This window comes from Aspergillus sydowii, assembly GCF_001890705.1.
Source record: "Aspergillus sydowii CBS 593.65 unplaced genomic scaffold ASPSYscaffold_1, whole genome shotgun sequence".
Taxonomy (NCBI): domain Eukaryota; kingdom Fungi; phylum Ascomycota; class Eurotiomycetes; order Eurotiales; family Aspergillaceae; genus Aspergillus; species Aspergillus sydowii.
The window spans coordinates 2,779,543-2,798,404 of NW_024467859.1; the positions used below are offsets into that span (position 1 = coordinate 2,779,543).

The 18,862-nt window shown below is 50.3% G+C and overlaps 8 protein-coding genes across 8 annotated transcripts; 4 read left to right on the plus strand and 4 right to left on the minus strand.

The window, feature by feature from the left end:
• Positions 1-1,184: 1,184 nt before the first annotated feature.
• Positions 1,185-3,012, minus strand: ASPSYDRAFT_26333 (uncharacterized protein; the record flags this gene model as incomplete). The annotated part of the gene is made up of 2 exons (XM_040844267.1): positions 1,185-2,848; positions 2,913-3,012. The coding sequence occupies 2 exons, from the start codon at positions 3,010-3,012 to the stop codon at positions 1,185-1,187; spliced, it is 1,764 nt and encodes a 587-aa protein (XP_040708131.1).
• Positions 3,013-4,045: 1,033 nt separating this feature from the next.
• ASPSYDRAFT_303149 (uncharacterized protein) lies at positions 4,046-4,461 on the plus strand. The gene has a single exon (XM_040844768.1). It carries the CDS (start codon positions 4,153-4,155, stop codon positions 4,363-4,365), a length of 213 nt encoding a protein of 70 aa, XP_040708132.1. The 5' UTR covers positions 4,046-4,152; the 3' UTR covers positions 4,366-4,461.
• ASPSYDRAFT_302409 (uncharacterized protein) lies at positions 4,431-5,144 on the minus strand. The gene is made up of 2 exons (XM_040844758.1): positions 5,064-5,144; positions 4,431-4,942 (listed from the first exon to the last, which is right to left on the minus strand). The coding sequence occupies exon 2, from the start codon at positions 4,855-4,857 to the stop codon at positions 4,558-4,560; it is 300 nt and encodes a 99-aa protein (XP_040708133.1). The 5' UTR covers positions 4,858-4,942; positions 5,064-5,144; the 3' UTR covers positions 4,431-4,557.
• ASPSYDRAFT_302850 (uncharacterized protein) lies at positions 4,972-6,100 on the plus strand. Its single transcript, XM_040844762.1, has 3 exons — positions 4,972-5,143; positions 5,196-5,976; positions 6,046-6,100. Exon 2 carries the CDS (start codon positions 5,311-5,313, stop codon positions 5,863-5,865), a length of 555 nt encoding a protein of 184 aa, XP_040708134.1. The 5' UTR covers positions 4,972-5,143; positions 5,196-5,310; the 3' UTR covers positions 5,866-5,976; positions 6,046-6,100.
• A 5,348-nt stretch (positions 6,101-11,448) lies between these two features.
• On the plus strand, positions 11,449-12,379 carry ASPSYDRAFT_39028 (uncharacterized protein). The gene has a single exon (XM_040845820.1). The coding sequence runs from the start codon at positions 11,852-11,854 to the stop codon at positions 12,107-12,109; it is 258 nt and encodes an 85-aa protein (XP_040708135.1). The 5' UTR covers positions 11,449-11,851; the 3' UTR covers positions 12,110-12,379.
• Positions 12,380-12,851: 472 nt separating this feature from the next.
• ASPSYDRAFT_84344 (chaperonin-containing T-complex subunit CCT5) lies at positions 12,852-15,095 on the minus strand (the record flags this gene model as incomplete). Its single annotated transcript, XM_040851333.1, has 11 exons — positions 12,852-12,896; positions 12,953-13,041; positions 13,093-13,273; positions 13,338-13,475; positions 13,535-14,183; positions 14,234-14,523; positions 14,599-14,682; positions 14,739-14,832; positions 14,903-14,951; positions 15,012-15,029; positions 15,086-15,095. 11 exons carry the CDS (start codon positions 15,093-15,095, stop codon positions 12,852-12,854), a joined length of 1,647 nt encoding a protein of 548 aa, XP_040708136.1.
• Positions 15,096-15,217: 122 nt separating this feature from the next.
• On the plus strand, positions 15,218-16,502 carry ASPSYDRAFT_84345 (uncharacterized protein; the record flags this gene model as incomplete). Its single annotated transcript, XM_040851334.1, has 6 exons — positions 15,218-15,291; positions 15,567-15,734; positions 15,785-15,827; positions 15,891-15,964; positions 16,017-16,427; positions 16,478-16,502. The coding sequence occupies 6 exons, from the start codon at positions 15,218-15,220 to the stop codon at positions 16,500-16,502; spliced, it is 795 nt and encodes a 264-aa protein (XP_040708137.1).
• On the minus strand, positions 16,479-18,610 carry ASPSYDRAFT_39031 (putative transcription factor Rap1). The gene is made up of 4 exons (XM_040845821.1): positions 18,262-18,610; positions 18,128-18,213; positions 17,829-18,069; positions 16,479-17,761 (listed from the first exon to the last, which is right to left on the minus strand). The coding sequence occupies exons 1-4, from the start codon at positions 18,394-18,396 to the stop codon at positions 16,910-16,912; spliced, it is 1,314 nt and encodes a 437-aa protein (XP_040708138.1). The 5' UTR covers positions 18,397-18,610; the 3' UTR covers positions 16,479-16,909.
• Positions 18,611-18,862: the final 252 nt, after the last annotated feature.

Genomic DNA, 18,862 nt, shown 5'->3' on the forward strand with positions numbered 1-18,862 from the left:
ATGGACTGACGGACTGACGGGCTGACGGCAGTGGTGGCGGTATTCCATCTGTCTTAAGGCTTAAGTCTTAATCTTCTTTCCTGTAGACAATAAAGTACGACAAGCTAAACGGTTGCGCGCAAGGCGTTTGGCATACGAAAACTTGGCTTTGGACTAGATACTTTGTGTGGTTCCTCGGTTTGGTTTGCTATTCTAATAGTAAAAGGTATTATGATACTATTTAAGTTCTTTTGCGGGGCGGACGGAGGAGGGTGCGGCAAGATTATGGCAGGGCAGACAAAGAGCCTGCAAGTCGAGACGTTGAGCAGCTATTGAAATCATGGGTTTGCATGTGAAGGATCAGTGCAGCGGTTCTAGATCTCGAAGATCCCCGTTCTGTTGAACGCATTGGCCTGCTTTTTCTTACGTGTCCATGCGTCAGTTCGCTTTGGAGCTGTTTCTACCCGACTCCGAAAACAAGATTCCTCATCTCCGCGAAGTCTCTACTACTCCTACGAGTATAAGCTAAATGTTATAGTGCAAGTTTCTGCTCGGTTTCTCATTTTTTGTAGTCTTTTCAGGATCCATTAGCGTACATGGCATGCCACCAGCCATGCAAAACATGTGTTTGAAAACACAAGGTGGTATCTTTTTACAACAAAGACACGATATTAGAGGAACAGTAACAGCGCTAAAGTCGCCTTGATAACATCCATAAGCCTCCAACTTCTTTTTTTTTTTGCGTAATGAAAGAAAAGACAGGAAATCCCATGTGACCATATCAACCGTGTGTACCCCTGTATCCGTATCAACATAGAAAATCGTCTGTACAAGAAGATTATTCGTAATATAGGCTTCCCCAGTAGCGATGAGGTACCCAGAGTATGTGTATAGTGCGCAGAAACGAGACAGCCACCATGCAGTATCGGACAAGTGCGGAAATAGGGAAAAAAAAAAAAAAGGAACGCAAAATCAAGAGTTAAGCGAACCCGAAATGAGACAAAGTCAGAAATAACAGCCATATAATCCCTAGGTGCGCCCAAAATGCAATGCAGTCGTGATTGGTACGTGTGACAAGGATGACAAGCCGCATGTCTGGGAAAAAGTAAACAAGAGATTTGTCAAAATCGGGTATCATAATCAAAAGGGGGAGAGAAGAGAAGAAATTTGGTGCTTTGTTCGTGAGGCGTGGGTGTGGATTCGGACTACCATCCCTTTGCGTGGTACTCCCAAGGCCCATAATCAGTGGTGTGATTCCAAGAACCGGTCCTTGCAACATCTTTTTCCATGCTCTGCGCTACCCCGTTCGAGGTGGCCACCGGCTGTTGTTGTTGTTGTTGCTGCTGCTGCTGTTGGCTTTGAGGTCCAGGATATTCTTTCAAGTTTTTCATGTCATGAGCTGTATGCCTCCGTTTAAATGCATTCGCGGTCGCACTCTTTTGCTGTCGCTCCCATAAGAGATGACGACGAAGGGATTCTGTCAACTCCGTAGCCAACATGTTCCGGCGGGTGGTTCGAGGCGAATGCGCGACAGACTCCGGTGTAGGTTTCATGATGATCGGCTTCGACCGCGGAACACCAGGCCCCTTCATTGTCAGGTTTTCTTCATCGTCCTCCGGGGGTGAGGCCGGAATAGAAGGACCGTTAGGCGAAGTAAGGCGCGAGCGCTGTAGGGCGGGAGTGGATCGAGATGCGTGGCCCATCTTCAGGGGTTGGTGCATCATCATCGTCAAAAGTGAGCGGCGAGAAACCAAATTCGGTCGCGAATCTACTCTTTGGAACATGCTGCCCTTCTCCTCAACGCTTGAGCGGCCACTCTCAGTGACTGAGTCTTCCCAATCCGAATCTTCATCATCTTCAATAGCACTCTCCGAGATGTCGTCGTCCGTCTCGATCGCATCCTCATCGTTGCTGCTACGACGATCCCTCATCGATTTAAGATCCGCGGCCTGGTCCTTGAATGTCGTGACCTTATTTTTGGGGTTGAGATTGCTGCCCGGTCTTTTCTCGAGCTGATCCGAGAGCGAGCTGTGGCGAGGAGCATGCATCATGCGATCCTCAAAAGAGCTCTCATCGTCATCACCGGAAGAGCCACCAAGGGTGAACATACCACCCTTTTTCTTCAAGGGAGACAATTTGGCTGGAACTTGAGTTTTGGTGGTACCCGAGTCGCTCGAGAGTCTCGGCTGCGACCGGTATGAAGAAGAGATTTGGGATGGGGAGAAGCCGCGGACGATGCTGGGAGACTTGATCAACTGTGGTTTCGATGGCAGAATACCTGACGAGGAGACGCTGGTGTCAGAACCATTTACGTTCATGTTGGCGGCATCACTGTCATTACCGTCCGGGGCGGTTGTCGAGCAAGATTCGGTCGATTGTTTCTGTCGATCATTCAAAGCAAACGACGGTCGCTTGAGAGTGTTGTTGGAGGGAGGGGTAGGCGTAGGCGTGGACGGTCGGGGTGTGATGTCAACAATCGGCTGGGCTAACGTTGCTGCCGGTGAGATCGGTTCCAGACTTTTCTTCTCCTTAATGTTAAGCACCATACGCTCCAGATCCAAAGATGTCAGGTGCTTCTCTTTTGCTCGGCCAAGGCTGTATGAGTCCTCGCGAACGACAGCAGGCTTATAATCCAAGTCTCTAGGACGCTTAATGTGTTTCTCAATCCTCTCTGCCTGGTCTGAAGCTGCTGATTCAACGCTGGCAGAAAGCTCCGGCAGGTCTGCGGCTTCCGATCGAAGCAAAGGCAAGACAGAAGTATCACTTGAGTTTTCGGGCTCCACACAAAATGTCTCACGCGTCCAAAGCCTCCAGCTTAAGTTTTCTAGTCGGCGCCCTTCTTCCATGAAGTCTGCGCATTTAGAAAATACTGTCGATTAAGTCAGCAAAACAATGTTGTTATATAACACTTCGTTCACTTCAATTTGACTTACCCATCCACATTCCGTGGAGACTCTGCGTGTTTGCGGTATCCACCTTGTGAATCTTCGCAGTGTCCACCGTCAACACGGGAGTTGATAAACGTGAAGGCATCTTTTCGTCGCCACGATTGTGGGTTTTGCAAATGAATCCCCGGAATGCGTCACTTGTTGAAGAATCAGGTACGGGGTCGCCGTCTCCCCCGAACGTAGTCGTACGGCGCGATAGAGGCGCAGACGAAATGGTCCCTAACTAGCTTTTGTTTTTCTTCCCTTTTCGAGGTTCGCACGGATTGAAAGTCCAGCGACGGTCACACTAAGCAATGAATTGCAGCGGTTTCAATCGTGCTGCAAGTGGCACCTTAGCTGCCGGAGAGAAGCAGCGCAGCGGGGGAAAGAAAAGTCGATTTTGTCTAAAAGCGAATGACGGGCGAGTCGTAAAAAAAGGGCAGGTCGGAAAGTCGTAACAAATTTTTTAGTGTCCCGAAATCACTTCTGAGAACGGACGGAAAGTGGCCGAGTGCTCGAAACGGTCCACCTGGAATGGGCGATGAGGATGTTCGCGGAGGCGTAGTTGGTGATGGCCGGTTTGGGACGTGTAGGTGGTGAGGGGATGAGGGGGAGGTTGTAGGACGCGAATTCGCCGGCAGGAGGAAGGAAAAGGAACACACAGGAATATGGGGGGAGAAGAGTAGTAATAGCGAGGCGCGGTGGATCCAAGAGGGAAAAAAGGAAGATAGACCAAGTCGATGGGCCGGTGGAGAAGAGATATGGGGGGAAGGTCCGTATGTAAGTATGTAACAGTACAAGGGGATGCAGTGCGTGAGGACAGTGGCCACACACACACCTTCTCTCTCTGCCAGAAAAAGTCCGACAAACGGTACCGAGGGAGAGGTTCAAAGGCGATGGGATGGGCGGTAAGTAATGGGAGCATCCCACATAGCCGCGCCTCTGCCCCGTGTTAAGCTCGATTTTATTATTATTATTTGGGATTTATTAATTCTTTTTTGAGTTTTCGAATTTCTGGATTTTCCGTTTCTCTTCTGGGTTGGTACCTCTGGACGGTAATGTTACTCCCGGAGTATCCCCGTGGGTCGGTTGGTAAGGAAAACGCCGTCCTGACGACCGGTATTTTACCAGATTGTTTTCGGAGGCCCACCGAAGAAAAAAGTACGGAACTTGGAGTTGGGCTGAGAAGGGGAACTCGTTCCCGGTGAAGCACCATTCAGAGATCTCGAGCTGCCATGCCTTCAGTATGAACACCTACTTCTTCAGCGGGATTACTGGACGCTCTCCATGTTCTTACTGTATTCTCTTGCTGTCTGGCTTTGACACTGCCAGAAGTACCTTGCCGACGTTGGTCAAAGAGACACAGGAGGTTCTAGACAACGATTCAGCAGAGATCATCTGCCCTGTGACCACCTCCGCGATGACTAAGACAGATCCATGCCCGCTAGTTTTAGGTTAGTCTCGCAGCAGGCGTTCTGTTGCTGGACAATTCAGCATTATTCAATATTCAAAGAGTGATAGTCGGTGGCTAGGTCACTTGACTGACAAAAAAAAAACATGGATCCGCAATGATTGGCTTCCAGTGGCTGTTGCACCTTGAATATCACCCCCAATCCTCTTGAGCCGCTGCCTGTCAATTGCGATTTGCGACTCATCTCTCTTGTGTAATCAGAGGGATTATTGTTTGATGTCTGGACCTGTGAGAGAAGGGGCTCTTGTCCTCCAACATCCAAAGAGCCATCGTAGAAATGATACTGGCTGGGCTGCTCTTCAGGCGCCCAAAAATCTCCATGTCCTGCTGACTACAGACCGGCCGTATCAAGCGATTCATCTGCCTTCGCCACGGATATGCACTTATGCAGGCTCGACGCTGGGCTTTTGGCAGCAGATCTAGCTCGTTTGGCCGCTCGTTTCTTTTTCTGTCTCGCCCTTGACGCTTTGAACTCGTCATCTTGTTCAGTTGATCAATGTTCGGACTATCCCTGGTATTGATCGCTAACGAAGGGGCTCAAGTAGGTCGTCCTCTACGGAGTACTCTATGATACAATCATACGTGTCAATTCTCTTGTTTTATCCATCCTGGTTGAAACGGCGCCATGAACAGCGATCTTCCTTCCAGCCAGCTGCTCGTAACCGTTGGAATGGGCCATCACATACCGGGGAAGAGCACAGCGTTTCCGATCGAGGAGATCGTCAACACACAATAGTATCCCTCTTCTCAAACTATTCACTAAATAGTAAGTATTCCACCAACTGCCCCTTGGCAACGCCGTGTTCAATGTCAGGAAGTGCTATTTTCGAATGCACGCTTCCTCGGTTGTATCCGTAACTCACCTCCAATACTACCACCCGGAGAAAGCATCCTGCTTGCCATCTGGTAAGTATTTTTTTTTTCCTTCACATCATGCGGACCGCAGTGGCGTCGTCGAAAGGCCTCGAATCGCTTCCTCGAGCGTGCTATCCAGATACATACTACTGTACGCTCTCAATACAGCTCCATAGTTTTACCCGCGTCGCCAGCGCTAGTAATAGAGGCAAAGGGAGAATCCAAGGGGCAGAAGAGTATTATAACAACACATTATTCCGCTCATCAGGGAGAGATCACAAGGCGGTCGACTGCCAGCTGTCACCAGTAATCACCGGTAATCAACCATATCTTCGCCTGATGAGCACATCGAGTGACAATATACGTGTACAATCAATCAGTCAAAAACTCGCAGGCAGCTATCTTGATCTCCATTTAGCACCGGCAAGTAAGATAGAGCCGCCCCTTCTCCATCACGGGATGGTGGCAGGGGGGAAACCAACCGCCCCGCGCCATCGAGAAAATAGAGCGGAAATAGACAAAAGGTGTTCGAGTCAGAATCCCCCTTGGCCACTAGTTCTTCAGGCTCGGTCATTTCGCGATAAGAAACTCGTGGCATTTAGCATTTGTCGCGGGCTGTCAGCCTTCATGTAACCCCAGACTCAAATGCCAATCAGGTTCCATCAGATGATGGTGATATTCTCCATCGAGGTCCAGAGTAGAGGTTTCCAGGGACACATGATGGGCGGAGGCCCCGGTGGAGTGGTGAGATTCGACCTGGGGAAAGAAGAAGATACTACGGAGTAACTCGCTGATAGATGGATACAGAGCCAGTGTCCCTGCAGTGGCGTCGTCTACAGCTTTCTGGGTCTTCGCGATGAATGCTCCGAATAACGGGTCGCGATGGACCACGCGTCTCTGAATGGATGATGGAGGAATTAATGAAGACTGGAGAGGGCGGATGGGAGCATGGATGGGAGCACGGGTGCTCTCGGCCCCAAATGAACCGAAGGATCTAATCTGGTCATGGCATGTGGCTGCAAGATTCTTCACGGTCACCAACAAGATTCGTTCTCATTGGTTCCATTTCCTTTTCTTCGTTCATTTACCCTGTCCGGGGTATTAGGGATGGGACGATATGACTGGCTACATGGAACGTACTTCAATCCCCAGTGCGAAAATAGTCGGTAAGATGTGACAGCGTAGCCGCAGAACAATCGGTAGAGTATACTACTGTACTTCCATCGAGTCACTCGCATTTCCGCATGCGCGACACCATGCACAGAATATAGCATCATCAGCAGGCAGGCATTTCGAGCGGGTTGGCGCCAACAAGGTGAGCTTATTGTACGCATGGCTATCAGTTTTACGGTTTTTACCCACTGTTGGGACGGGGCGGGCGCACCGCCGGCGATTGTCGAGTGCTCACCTGCCCACCTCCATGCATACGTCTGTTCCACCGGGATGGAGAAAGCCACGTAGCTGCATATTATTCCTCTGAGAATTCGAGGGCATCGTGTGCCCAGCAGGGACTCCCAGGAGAAGACGGAGCGGAGGTTACGAGGTGACGACGACGACCACGACGATACTCCGGAAGCCTGTTGGTATGCTTTGGATACAAACTTGTGACTGGAGTGGCCCTTTCCCGTTGTCTCCGGGGGCTTTTTCTGGCGGCCGAGAAATACGCCGAGCAAGGAGATCAGATCCAGCCATCTTCTGATCCTCTACTGTACGCAGGATGCGCCGCTGACAGCCAGCGACAGGACATTCAGGGTCACCCTGGTGGTCGGGAAGAAAGCACTCAACACAGAGTACGGATACGAATGGTCGTATGGAACCTCAGTTCTTGGTCAGCTCCGAGGTTTCGGGGCCACGCTGTGGCACCGGAAGTCGCCACGGTGTTCTCCAAGCGAGAGACCAGGAATGATAGGCGGGCTATTCGTGAAACTAGGCGTTGGTAGATGAGCGGAAAGCTGCCGAGTCGCAACGGTAACAAGAGACGGCTCTGTCATGATGGCGCCAGCACTGAGCATCGGCAGATCCGTCACCCCAGTCGAGCCGTGGAGACGAGAACGTGGGGGAGCCAAAGTCACGGGAGTCACGGGAGCGGGAGTCACTGGACCGGCGAGTGGCGAAAAACCGTTCGGGTCACAAGGACAGCCCCGTGCCGTCACATGATGCGCGGTCGATCCACCGCGACAGAGAGTCGGAGACTCGGAGCAGGTCTGGTTCAACTCTGGAGTCGCTTCCGATTCGACTGCCCCGGGTCATTCCCCGTTTCATCAACAATGGGAGTTGGATGAACGAATTCGTCCTGATCCTGCTGTTCCTGCTGTCTCTCGCCTTGCTGAGCTGACGCGGTCCACATCGCATGGCATGTTGCAAAGGAGCTGCTATATCCAATATACAACGACGAATCAAGCAGCACCCAGCACGGGGCAAGGGGCGCGCATTAATTGCGCGTGCTGTCCCAGCTCATTTGGAGGTCTGGAATATGCCAATGTGTTCCAACTGGAGACGCTCTATCCCAAATAGGCACTACGCTGTACAAAGACAATACATCGTCTTCCCAGCCCCAAAACATGTGTAAACGGCATGGTCATCCCGACTAGTGACGCTGTACCCGAAATACAGAGTCTGGACTAGTGCCTGTTTGTGGTTGTTCAGAGCGGGACAGGCGAAAGAGGGATCCGACCAAATGACCCTGTCCAATTTGCTTGAAAGGGACCTTCAATCAATATCTAAGTTATGTGGCTGATTGACTGGGCGAGGATCGCTCCCTCGCTCGAGCGAAGTATGATTTCCTGGCCAAAGAAAGCCACGGGATGTACCGTGTCGAAGATTCTGTAAACCAGCCTTATAGAGGTGCCTGAGGACCTGCCCCTTTCTGGATTCTTTCACACATAACTTTGCAGATTGGGTCGCGCACGGGTGTCAATATCGAGGATCGTCGTCATTCCCATCCCCGTGGTGAACAAAGGGATGCCAGGGCTAGAACATCCCAGCATCAGATCCTTCAACGTGACTTGAAAATGAGCAAAGCTTCAAGCCCCAGTGGAGTAAGTTACCGGGTTCCGGGTCAGGAACCAGCACTTCTTCATTTGCCCATCACGGCTGAGGACGAGACATTCCATCTTCCCCGGCCGTGTTCCCCGGAAGGTAACTCGAGGCTCTTGCTTCATGTAACCGCTTCTTCATGCCAGCAAGCAGAATAGGATATACGGGAAGTAGTAATCCTCGTCCCCAGACAGATTGGCAATCCCTGGTGTCATAAAAACGGGTATTCCAGAGAGCAAATACATGGATTGGAAACCCAACACCTTTATCCATCAAGGGACTCCAACCAAACCTGGGCGAGCTCGAACTCTCTAGACTCGACTCAAATAGATGATCTGCAGTTGCAGAAGTTGGAGAGTTCCAAAGGAGAACTTGTTCCTCCCCGCGGAACAGCGCTCCAGGTCCCGGTAACTCGCCATGCAAGGGATGCGCGGATCAAACTCAGGGATCTGGAGAAGCAGAAGCCCATGCATTATTCAGGTTGCCCATGCCCATTCCAAATCCTGTCGTGCTCAGTGCTCAGTGCTCAGTGCTCACGGACACTTTCGCTGCGTGGCAAGACTGCAACCGTACCTGATCCCTTGGGAAAAAGCTTTTACTCCTGCTTGTCTAGCCTCACTGTTACCTTCCCCTGCAATGTTATTGTCGAGTCTTCTATCCTGAGCGTCCTTGGAAAAAGGTACCGCAACACAACACGAGCCCGTGGCATGAGAACCGACCACTCCAGGTCGTCCTCCACCCTATTCGGTTCTCAGCCTGCATATATACCCCATACTTACCGGTCCTTGCGACATACTTACCCGCAAGGTCTCAAGTAATCACGATAATAACTCCATTGCTTTGCATATCCAATCAATAAGCATGTATATTGCAGACATCGCTGAGGGCTACTCGATCCATTTTCGTACATACTAGTTAGATCGCGATCTTACCAAGCTGTTCAAGTTCGTAGCCAGCTAAAGTTAATTGCGGATATATATTGTAGTTAGTTAGTTACCGCACATGGCTGGGCCACATTCAGACCCGACCCCGGTAAAAGCGCGAGTGGGGAGCCCTACTACTACGGACTACTACTATAGTGCTCTGTGGTATAACCCCCCTTGGCCCGGGCACTCCGCATCGAAACAGGAGCTCTGCGGGCATCCAATCAGTCCGAAGTAACATAAAACAGTAGCACTAAGTAGACTGCGGTTTCAGTGTTTCAAGGTACATTTACGGTGAAAGAAAAGCTTCGGTCGGCTTGGTTGTGACTTGTGGGAGGGTGAGTCCCTCCCTTGTACGACGTAGCGACATGGCTACCCAAGTTGTCCATCTATCAAACAAACACACCCGGCTCTGGGCTTTTAATCTTACGGGGTTATGCCGCATAAGTTTCACTGTATTTCATACCAAGCTGGGCTTTTGAATAGGGAGATTGGTGCTCTCGGGCTGAATGGAATGGATCCAACCTTCCTGTATATATATATATATATATGTATATACACATGCAAACTATGTACCATAGTATAAATTATATAAATTAGCAATTAAAAAACCCTCCATACCCTCCTACCCCTCCAAAACAGAAAACAGAAAAAGTACTTTTGCATAAACCCTGTTGATCGTCCCAACCCAGTGCGGGGATGCATCGTCCAACAAGGCCAACCTGCACGCCCGAGGCGCCGCGCGCCGCGTACTTTATAAAGGATGGATGAGAACTGAGAACTGCGTGTGAAATGTTTGCTACCCAGGGTCTAGACTCCCGGGAGCGTGGACATTGACAGGGTTCCTTCCTGTCTGTGTTTTGCATGATACTTGTCTGACTGTTGAATTTTGAGACGTGACCTCGTATACAGAGGAGACAAACTATTCAACTCTGATAGGGAGTTGTGTCGTACCTCGCTCACCTCACGGGACGAGAAGGAGCGAGGAGCCTTCGTTTGTTTCTATTACGAACCGAAATGGCTTTGCTTTTGTTTGCCCTGTCCTCACACAATAAGTAATAAGTCAGTACAGTTTTTCAGCGTTTAGCTCGGCGGCGAGGTTTATTGCTAATATCCAAGACTCGGCTGATGCCTTGATGGGCTGATATTGCGGGTTGGAGTGTGGCTGGTGCTGAACTCGCTGGTTGGTCGCTCTCTGTAAGGCCTCCTGCCTGTCACCTGGGCGCCATGGCATCAACTCACCTTGGCCTGGACAGCTGTGGTGAAGATGAGAACTGCGTCTTGATGGTTTGTAGTACAGTCGGAACCGAAGGTCCTGGGCAGATTGTTACTATAGTATCCGTACATCGGACACCTTGGCTCGACAAACAACCACCCCAAAGAACCAGGTACGGGACATCAAGCAAAAAGGAAAAAGAAAAAGGCGGCGGCTCGCCGAAACAAAAGCTCGATCGCACAGAAGGATTTGAAGATCTGACAGGCTTCAGGCAAATCAGGCACCGGGAGGCTGCGGTCCCATGACCCGATCGCACTTCCGGGTTGGGTGCGGTACATGGGGCCTTGAAAGCCACCGCGGTGTCCTGGAGCTTGACTAGATGGGGCCAATTATCATGTTCTAGTTTGCTTGCGGTGATTGAGATTGCTACTGGAAGAAGAGGAGATGAGGAAAGCTGAGAGCGAAAGGATCGCAGAGACAGGACAAGAACTGGAAGCCTTAGAGTGAGCCGTCATCGCAATGCCTTGATTCTATCTGGAGACGTTTCTCTAGGCTTCGGCCTGGCTGTGCGATGGAAGTAGAGCCGAGGCAGCTCGTACTTTTGCAGAGCAATGAGGCAGAGCGAGGATACAGCCGTCGAAAACAACTAGATACAAGATCTGCTGTATGGAATATTTCACCTGCAGAACAAGCGCCGCGACAAACGCAGAGACAAGAGTCATCCCGCTGCCTGAGGAAAAGCTCGTCGCGTCGTGTGATGGCCTCAAAGTAGCGGTATAGAAAGAAGTAAAAAATAAGAATAAAAAAAAAACCCCCACAGTCACAGACAGCCCTTGAGTCAGCATGGGAATGTCAGCCATCAACCAACCGCCTGCAAATTTGGCCTCGGATTTGCTTTTGTCGCCGCGGCCCTGTTTGAGGCTTTGAGTGACCGTCACGAGAAACATCAGGCCTTTTCCCCCCATTCTTTCAGTCTTTCCGCGGGACGGAATCGACTGCGAACAGATTCGAGCCACGTCAATGGTCCCGGCGGCCATGTGATGGGATTGCCAGCGCCAGAGATACCGACGTTACATGATGACCTTTGGCGCAGCAGACAGAGGCGGGAAGCGGAGGAGGCAGGGCGCTGCAAAGTGATATCAGCAAAGCCACTGGAGGGTCTAGAAGGAGCACACCTTTCTTTTGCTTGTTTTGCTCCAGCTCCAGTCTCTGTCTCGCAGGGTGTTGCTATTTCCGGGGCAGCCAGCATTGTCCCACTGTCCCACATGGCCGGGGGTGAGTGCACATCAGCCGGTCATCTGAACGTCAGCGTCAATCTCGGTATCCTGATTCCTGACGGGCTCTGAGTTGTCAAGTCAGCCAGTCTCCGATCCTGATCGAGCCAGTGAGTTGTCAGTCTGGAGGCTGGACAGATGATCAGGTCAACCCAGCGCGTCTGCTTCACATGTCCGCCCACGGGGCTGGGACACCTACTCTGTACATACTGCGCAGCTTACTGTTGATGATGCTGGTGCTGCGTCCCCTGATTCAGATAGACTCGAAGGATTCAACCATCGGAATCGAAATCAGAATTCATCACCAGTCGCCCCCCACCGGCCCGCTCCGTCACGCACAGTTCTCCTCCGGGCGGACTCAAATCCTCCGTTTGTACGGAAGTTCCTCCGTCCCCATGAGCGGAGTCTGCCTTCCTTGTCTGTCTTGAACAGGTTCACTGCTTCCTCTTCCTTCCCCAATAGTCTCCTACCAGTACTCCAGAGTGGGTTCACACGGGTTCACACTTCACAGTTCACACCCCTTCCCATGTCTCCATCGTTCGTACTTTGCCGCGTTTCTTCCATTTCCCCGTGTTTCAGGTTGGCCCTGCCTGGGGATAAAACCAAGTTCGTACCTCGGCACCAGCTCCGCAAACGAGTACGTAGTAACTTCGTGACTAGTAGTATTTATTATTAAGGAGGGGAGAACTTCCCGGATTCAGACCCAACAGTTTAAGGTTTCAACGGGCGTCATTTGACACCAGTCTGGCCCTCTTCTCCGACTTCATCCTTGATGTTTCGTACTATTGAACTCTACGCAATGTTCCGTGCCCTTCGCAATTGGGGCCCCATTATTGCACCTCGGGTGTGAGTGAGTGTCGGATGACTGACACTTCATCATATCCTATGAAACAACTTTCGGGGCTCAATGCTTCCGGGAGATCTTCGGACAGAGGGCAATTGAGTTAGGAGAATTGATGCCGCTCGAGAGATGGAGGCGACTTGTGCCCTGGACATGGTATACTGGTAGAAATGGCGTGGCTATTCAATTTTTTCATTGCATCAATTTGATCTATGTACCTGCGCCTTTTTTCCTGCCATGGCACGATCTAGATGGTTTGATTAGTATGCCAAGGCACATTTGTGCATTTTTGGGTCATCGAGAAGGTAAGTATATCGTATACAAGTAGTCTAGAACTCCTGCTCGTCGTCTCCGGAGATGATGACATTGTTGATCTGTCACAAGTTAGAGCTGTGTAGGAAAGACGCAGGAGCAATTGCATCCAACTTACCTTCAGAACCATACGGCACAGCTGGGTCGCGAGCAGCAATTGCTGTCGCTTCCCAATGAGCGGATCGATGACAAAGTGTTCTTTCATATCTGAAGCCTGGTCAGTATCGACTCATACAATTTGTAAAGGAAAGAGAATACCATTGTTGCCGCTCAGCATGCAGTCAACACCCAGGCGAGAGTTGTTCTCCTTCACCTGGCGAGACTTGATCGCAGCAAGGGTCTCAATCGGACTCAAACCAGAGTTCTCGGACAGGGCGAGAGGCACTGCATCAAGTGCATCGGCGAATGCACGCATGGCATACTGCTCAATTCCGGGACTCTGAAATAACATCATCAGCATCGGCTCAGTAAAAAAAGGAACAAAAAGATGCTCGGCCACAAACCTTGACAGCGGCATCTTCCACAGCAATGGAGCACGCAATCTCCGCAGCACCACCACCATACACAACACGGTTGTCTGTAACAAGATTACGGACAACGCAAATGGCATCGTGCAATGATCGCTTGGCTTCATCGATGATCTGAGGGATATGATTAGCAAGATGAAACACAAGCCAGAGCCGCCTTCGTCATTTCTCACCATTTTGTTACTTCCTCGCACGAATATCGTCACCGCACGGCTGTTGGCGCACTCTTCAATAACAAGCATCTTCTCTCGCGTGGTACCGAATGTCATCTCGCGCACTCGGCCGGCTGTTCCGAGTTTGTCTGCGCTGAGGTCCTCGAAGCGAGGGACGATACGGCCGTTCGTAGCAATGGCAATCAACTCGATTTCAGGTCCACCCACCCAGCGAACCGCAGGGAGCTTGTTTTGCAGCAGAAGATGGTTAGCCTCATCATCGAAACCCCACTGGCAGATTACCAGGTTGGCGCCGGAGTCCTTCAGGTTTTGAATCATTTCTGTGAACTTCTCCCGCTCATAGTCTTGCAGGCGCTTGAACTCCTCCACCGATGTGATATCGAGCTTGTGCTTTGTCTTCGGCTTGGGCGGTTCGAATGGACAGGTCAAGATTGCCAGCTTAGCATCCTTGACCTCATCGGGCATCTGCGGGTGAGAGAAGTCCTTATCCACGATGACACCCTTGACAAGGAGGGAGTCCTCAAGCGCTCCACCAACTTTGCCATCCACCTTGATCAACTCAAAGTCCACATCCTTTCGCTCGAGATCCGCAACAGAGAGCACGGCATCGACGGCGATCTGTGCAAACTGGTCGTGTGATTTGGAAACGCTGCACAAAGTCAGTATCATAACCGAGTTCTAGACCTCAAGCATCCATACATCTTGCTTCCTAAACTCGTCTTTGCGACCTTGAGCAGGTTCTCAGTGTTCTCCCTTGTGAATTTGATTTCATCACTGATCTGGTCAAGCTTCGATACGGCGATATCGCAGGCTTGATCGTAACCATCGGCAATTCGGATAGGGTGAATGCCCTTGTCGATGAGATCGGACGCCTGTTCCAGCATGGCCGCGGCCAGGACGACAACACCGGTTGTTCCGTCACCAATTTCTTCATCCTGGGATTTTGAGAGCTCAACGAGGAGTTTGGCCACGTTGTTTGTAATTTCCATCTTTTAAAAGAGCACAACGAATTAGATCTGTCTCGTAGATAGTGGGAATGCGGTGTGCGGTGCGCCCAAACGAACCTGGGAAAGGATGGTAGCACCATCATTGGTAACAGTAATGTCACCGTCTGGGGAGATCAGGATCTTATCGAGACCACGGGGACCCTAGATGCTCTTTTAGAAATTGCCCCTACGCGGGTTCAACTGGTGACAATCCGTACCAGAGAAGTCTTCACGATGCTGGCAACGGTCTTCGCAGCCACGATGTGAGATTTAACGGCCTCTGTTCCATGTTGTCTCTTCTTCTTTCCTTGGCTGTTCGAAGGAGTACGTCAGTTGGGCTGTTGCAGGCACAGGTAGTAAGGGTCTGGTATCCGCGGCGTACTCTCGAACGATGATGAACGGTCGGCCCTGTTCATCCTTCATGACAGAAGCTATTTGCAGAGTTAGCGACGACTCATCGGTAGATTATTCACAAAGCGAGGTATTCGAACCTTGAGACATATCAAGCTCTAGAAGGGAAACAGCGAGTTAGTACTGGGTAGAATGAGGGGCATCGGAGACGCACGCATCGCCATCTTGACGGTCTGCCACCTGGCAGTGTGGTGATTCCAAACGGGAGAGCAAAAAGAGAAAGGTCCAAGTCGAAATGGAGGGAATGGTTCCTCCAAGAGTTTTGAGATGTGAGGTAGGAGCGACAATGAGAAACCTCGACGTTCGTCCACACTTCACGGGGCTCTTTTCAGAAATTCTGGAGATTCCCAGTTCGGGCTAGTGAGCAGCTCTCCCAATAAGGTTTAGCGTGTTTCCCACGTACGCGGGTGGTTTGCGCGACTCGGCAAGCAGCATTGAACCTCCTCAGGCACATCATCTCCACCCTTCGAGCCTTGCTCTTCTATGTGGACGCCGGGGGCTGTCTCAAACCATCCAATCAACCCAGCTTTATCGCGAATCATTCTCCAGACACCGCCAAGCTGTTGTCGCGTCTGTTCGGCTTCACCTCGTCGCAAACAATGCCGCGTGAGTGATTTGTGTATTAACCTTTCTAGCGAGTTGCGCGCTGAGCTAATCGCGCAAGCAGCACCCGTGGCCGACTTGTCGGATGACGAATCCACCGGAGAGTCTATCCCTTACGATGAGGTTGAAGATAAGAAAAACGGAGTTGAGGAGTCCAATGATGCGGACGACGACGAAGAAGAAGAAGAAGAAGAGGACCTGTGAGTTGGAGATGGATCAGTTCGCGATAAAGCAATACTGACTCTACTAGTTACATAGTCGAGAAGATCCTGGGCCATACATTCAAGGGAAACGTGCGCATATATTCTTCTTCTTAGCCCCCTCATGCGACGAACGTTAGACTAACTTTGCAATAGAAACTACTGTTCCAAGTGAAATGGCAAGGCTACGAAGACCCTAGCGACCAGACTATGGAGCCAGAGGAGAATCTGTAAGACTCCAGGACTTTTATTGGCTAGCATGTGATGACGAATATATCTCAGTGATGGTGCACAGGATGTTCTTGAAGACTACTTCAAGTTTATCGGAGGACGACCGGAAAAACCACAGCGCAAAAAGCGCAAATCCGTGGGACGACCATCTAAAGAGGCACAGGAAGAGAAGCCAGAACCCAAGAGGCGGAAAAGATCACGAGCGCCAGACAATGAAGAGATAGGTCCAGACGAAGAAGAGGTAAAAAAACCAGAAATTAAGAAGGAAGACCAATCGCCGGACTGGATGCCCAAGTCTAAGAACTGGGAGAAAGAGGTCAAGGTTGTTGATACTATCGTCCGCGAAAATGATGGTTTGGTGGCATACCTGCACTGGAATAATGACAAGAAGTCCAAGGTTTCTATTGAGACATGTTATGAAAAGTGTCCGCGCAAGATGCTTGAATTCTACGAAAAACACCTGTGAGTTCCGCCTGAAACGTGGGATATCCAACGAGTCTAACGTCTACCAGTGTTTTCAAGGATGCAGATGCATAAATGCACAATTTTCTCAACCTCTTCTTTCAAACCAATTGAATCGACTTGCTGGGCTCGAGCCTGTATTAAACCTGGTTTCTGTTCTATTCGGCTACGGCATAACGGTATTTCTGCAGGATCGGTGTGAAGCTGGAGTTATTGGAATTGTGCCTGCTGTTCTTTGGGACTGTATGATAGGTTCTCTGGCGAAAGTTGTTTCGGGCATTGTTACGTTCGCGGTGCGTTCCCCTCAAAACCATTCCTTGCTGGCGAGTTGAGGGGTAAACCAAGCACGAATCGAATACTGAGGCTAAGTGAAACCACGGGTCTCAACTGCTCTGCCTGTTCGATTCTTCTTCATTTAGCGTTGTTTCTTTGGAATATTATATCTTGGGGCGTCTCGTCATTATACCACTGTTCATGTCTTTCTAAGTAGTTGAAGGATTCTCAAGGCCTTCGGCTCGTGCCATGTTAAGATATTCCCACCGATAATCCAAGTACACTGAGCCATGCTTGTCCATGAGCCGTTGAATTTCCCGTGTATCCTGTGCCTCCAAGCTTCTGTCATCCTCTGCTGTCCAAACGCCGCGCATATCAGCCGGTATACCGTTCCCTGCGGCTATGGAATCCAAAACTTGAACCGCCAATGTTGGATCCATGCTGGTGCAACGTAATGCTTCAATGATTTGGGCCTCATCGCCCTTACCTTCGCGACACCGATTGTCTATCCATGATTCAATATTTTGCTCCGGGGCCGCCTCCTCGGCCGTTGGACTTGACGGAAGAAAGGGCAGCTCTAACAAGAAGTTATCGATGCCTATGTTCGTTCCACCGGCAGGTTCCTGGTTTACAGCGGCTTCCGTACTTTGCTGTGTTGTGATATTTGTCCTTTTGGGGCTTGGAGGTGCCTCACTATGTGGTGGCTTTCTTTTCTCAGCCAGAGATTCATGAGGCACCACTACTTCTGGTGGCTGTGGTGCTGGATGTTGATTTGCTGCCCCTGTTTGCTGTTTGCTAGCCATTCGCTTAGACTCGCGTTCGACAGACCCTGTGGGCTCCGGGCTGTGTTTCCGCTTCCTCTCCTGTGGCTCTTGTGTAGCTTTTCCTCCCGCTGCTATCTCATTCCCGCGTGACGTAGTTGCCTGGGCTGATTGACTTCTGCGGGTTTCCTCACTGTCCGCCGTGGTGGCAGTAGGCTCTCTCATTCCGCCGGGACGTGGCCGCCCTCGGAGCCTCTTGAGGTACCTATCGCGCCACGATTGAAATGTATGTCTGGAGTGCTAAAATTTATTTGTTAGTGCAAGCCCACCCTAATTTCTATTAAGTGTTGGGTTGAGTATTGAATACCTGTGCTGCAAATTCCTGATAGATCTTGTTACCCGAAATTGAAGCCTTCGTATCGTTTTCAAATCGTTGCATATAATCGAAAATCAATTGATCGTCTTCTATCGTATATGGTAACCGGTGGCTTCTGGCTTGAATGTTCGTTGCTCCGACAGGCCGGGCTGTTGAAGGACCAGCCTTGTGCGCCTCGAGATCTTCTAGTATTCCTCTTTGAATAGACCTCTCGATGAACTGGTAAGAGTACCTACGCATTATTAGACTAAAATTATCGAAAGCTATAGAACGAGGGGACATGAACTTACGAATTGGGCGGGAGATTCTTCCTCTTGTGGTCCACTATTAAAACGTCCGCATCCTTTTCACGAAGTTTCACAATGCCATCATTTTGCTTTCAATTTGTTAGTGAGAATAATGGAGCAAAACGCTGAGGACAAACTTGTATGAGTTCCCTGAATCTGCGTTTTTGAGGGACGTTCTCAGATAGCCAGAAAGACATCCCCTGGAAAAGGCCATCATGCCCATCCTCTTCTGACCTGTCCCGCTCAGGCCCCGTGGCCTCGCTTGGAGCCATAGCGGCAGCCTCCGCTAGGTGATTATATCTGTCTTCAAGAAGAAATCGCAGGTTAGGCGAAACCTGGGTTTCCTCAGCCCGTTTAAAACCAATATCACGTGTCTACGCGTCGTGCCGCAGGAACGCGCGTGCGACCGGACTCCAACGGAGCCACAGAATAAATATACCTTGTAAACTCTCCGTGACAGAGACAAAGCAATGCAAGTATATTGTGTTAACTTGAGTGATTGTAATTCCACGTGGGTAATTAGGCTTCTGTTTCCAAGCAAAACGTACAATCTGGTCACGTGCACGCAACTAGCGGCCTCTGAGAGGCTTCGATGTTGATTCCAGCTTTCCTCATGGAATAATCTTAAAAGCCAACAATTCCGGGCCTCCGATTATATATCTTCGAAAGAATTCAGGGGGATGCGCTTTTTGACACTTTGATTACTTACGCCTTATAACAAGGAGCTTCCTCCTTGGT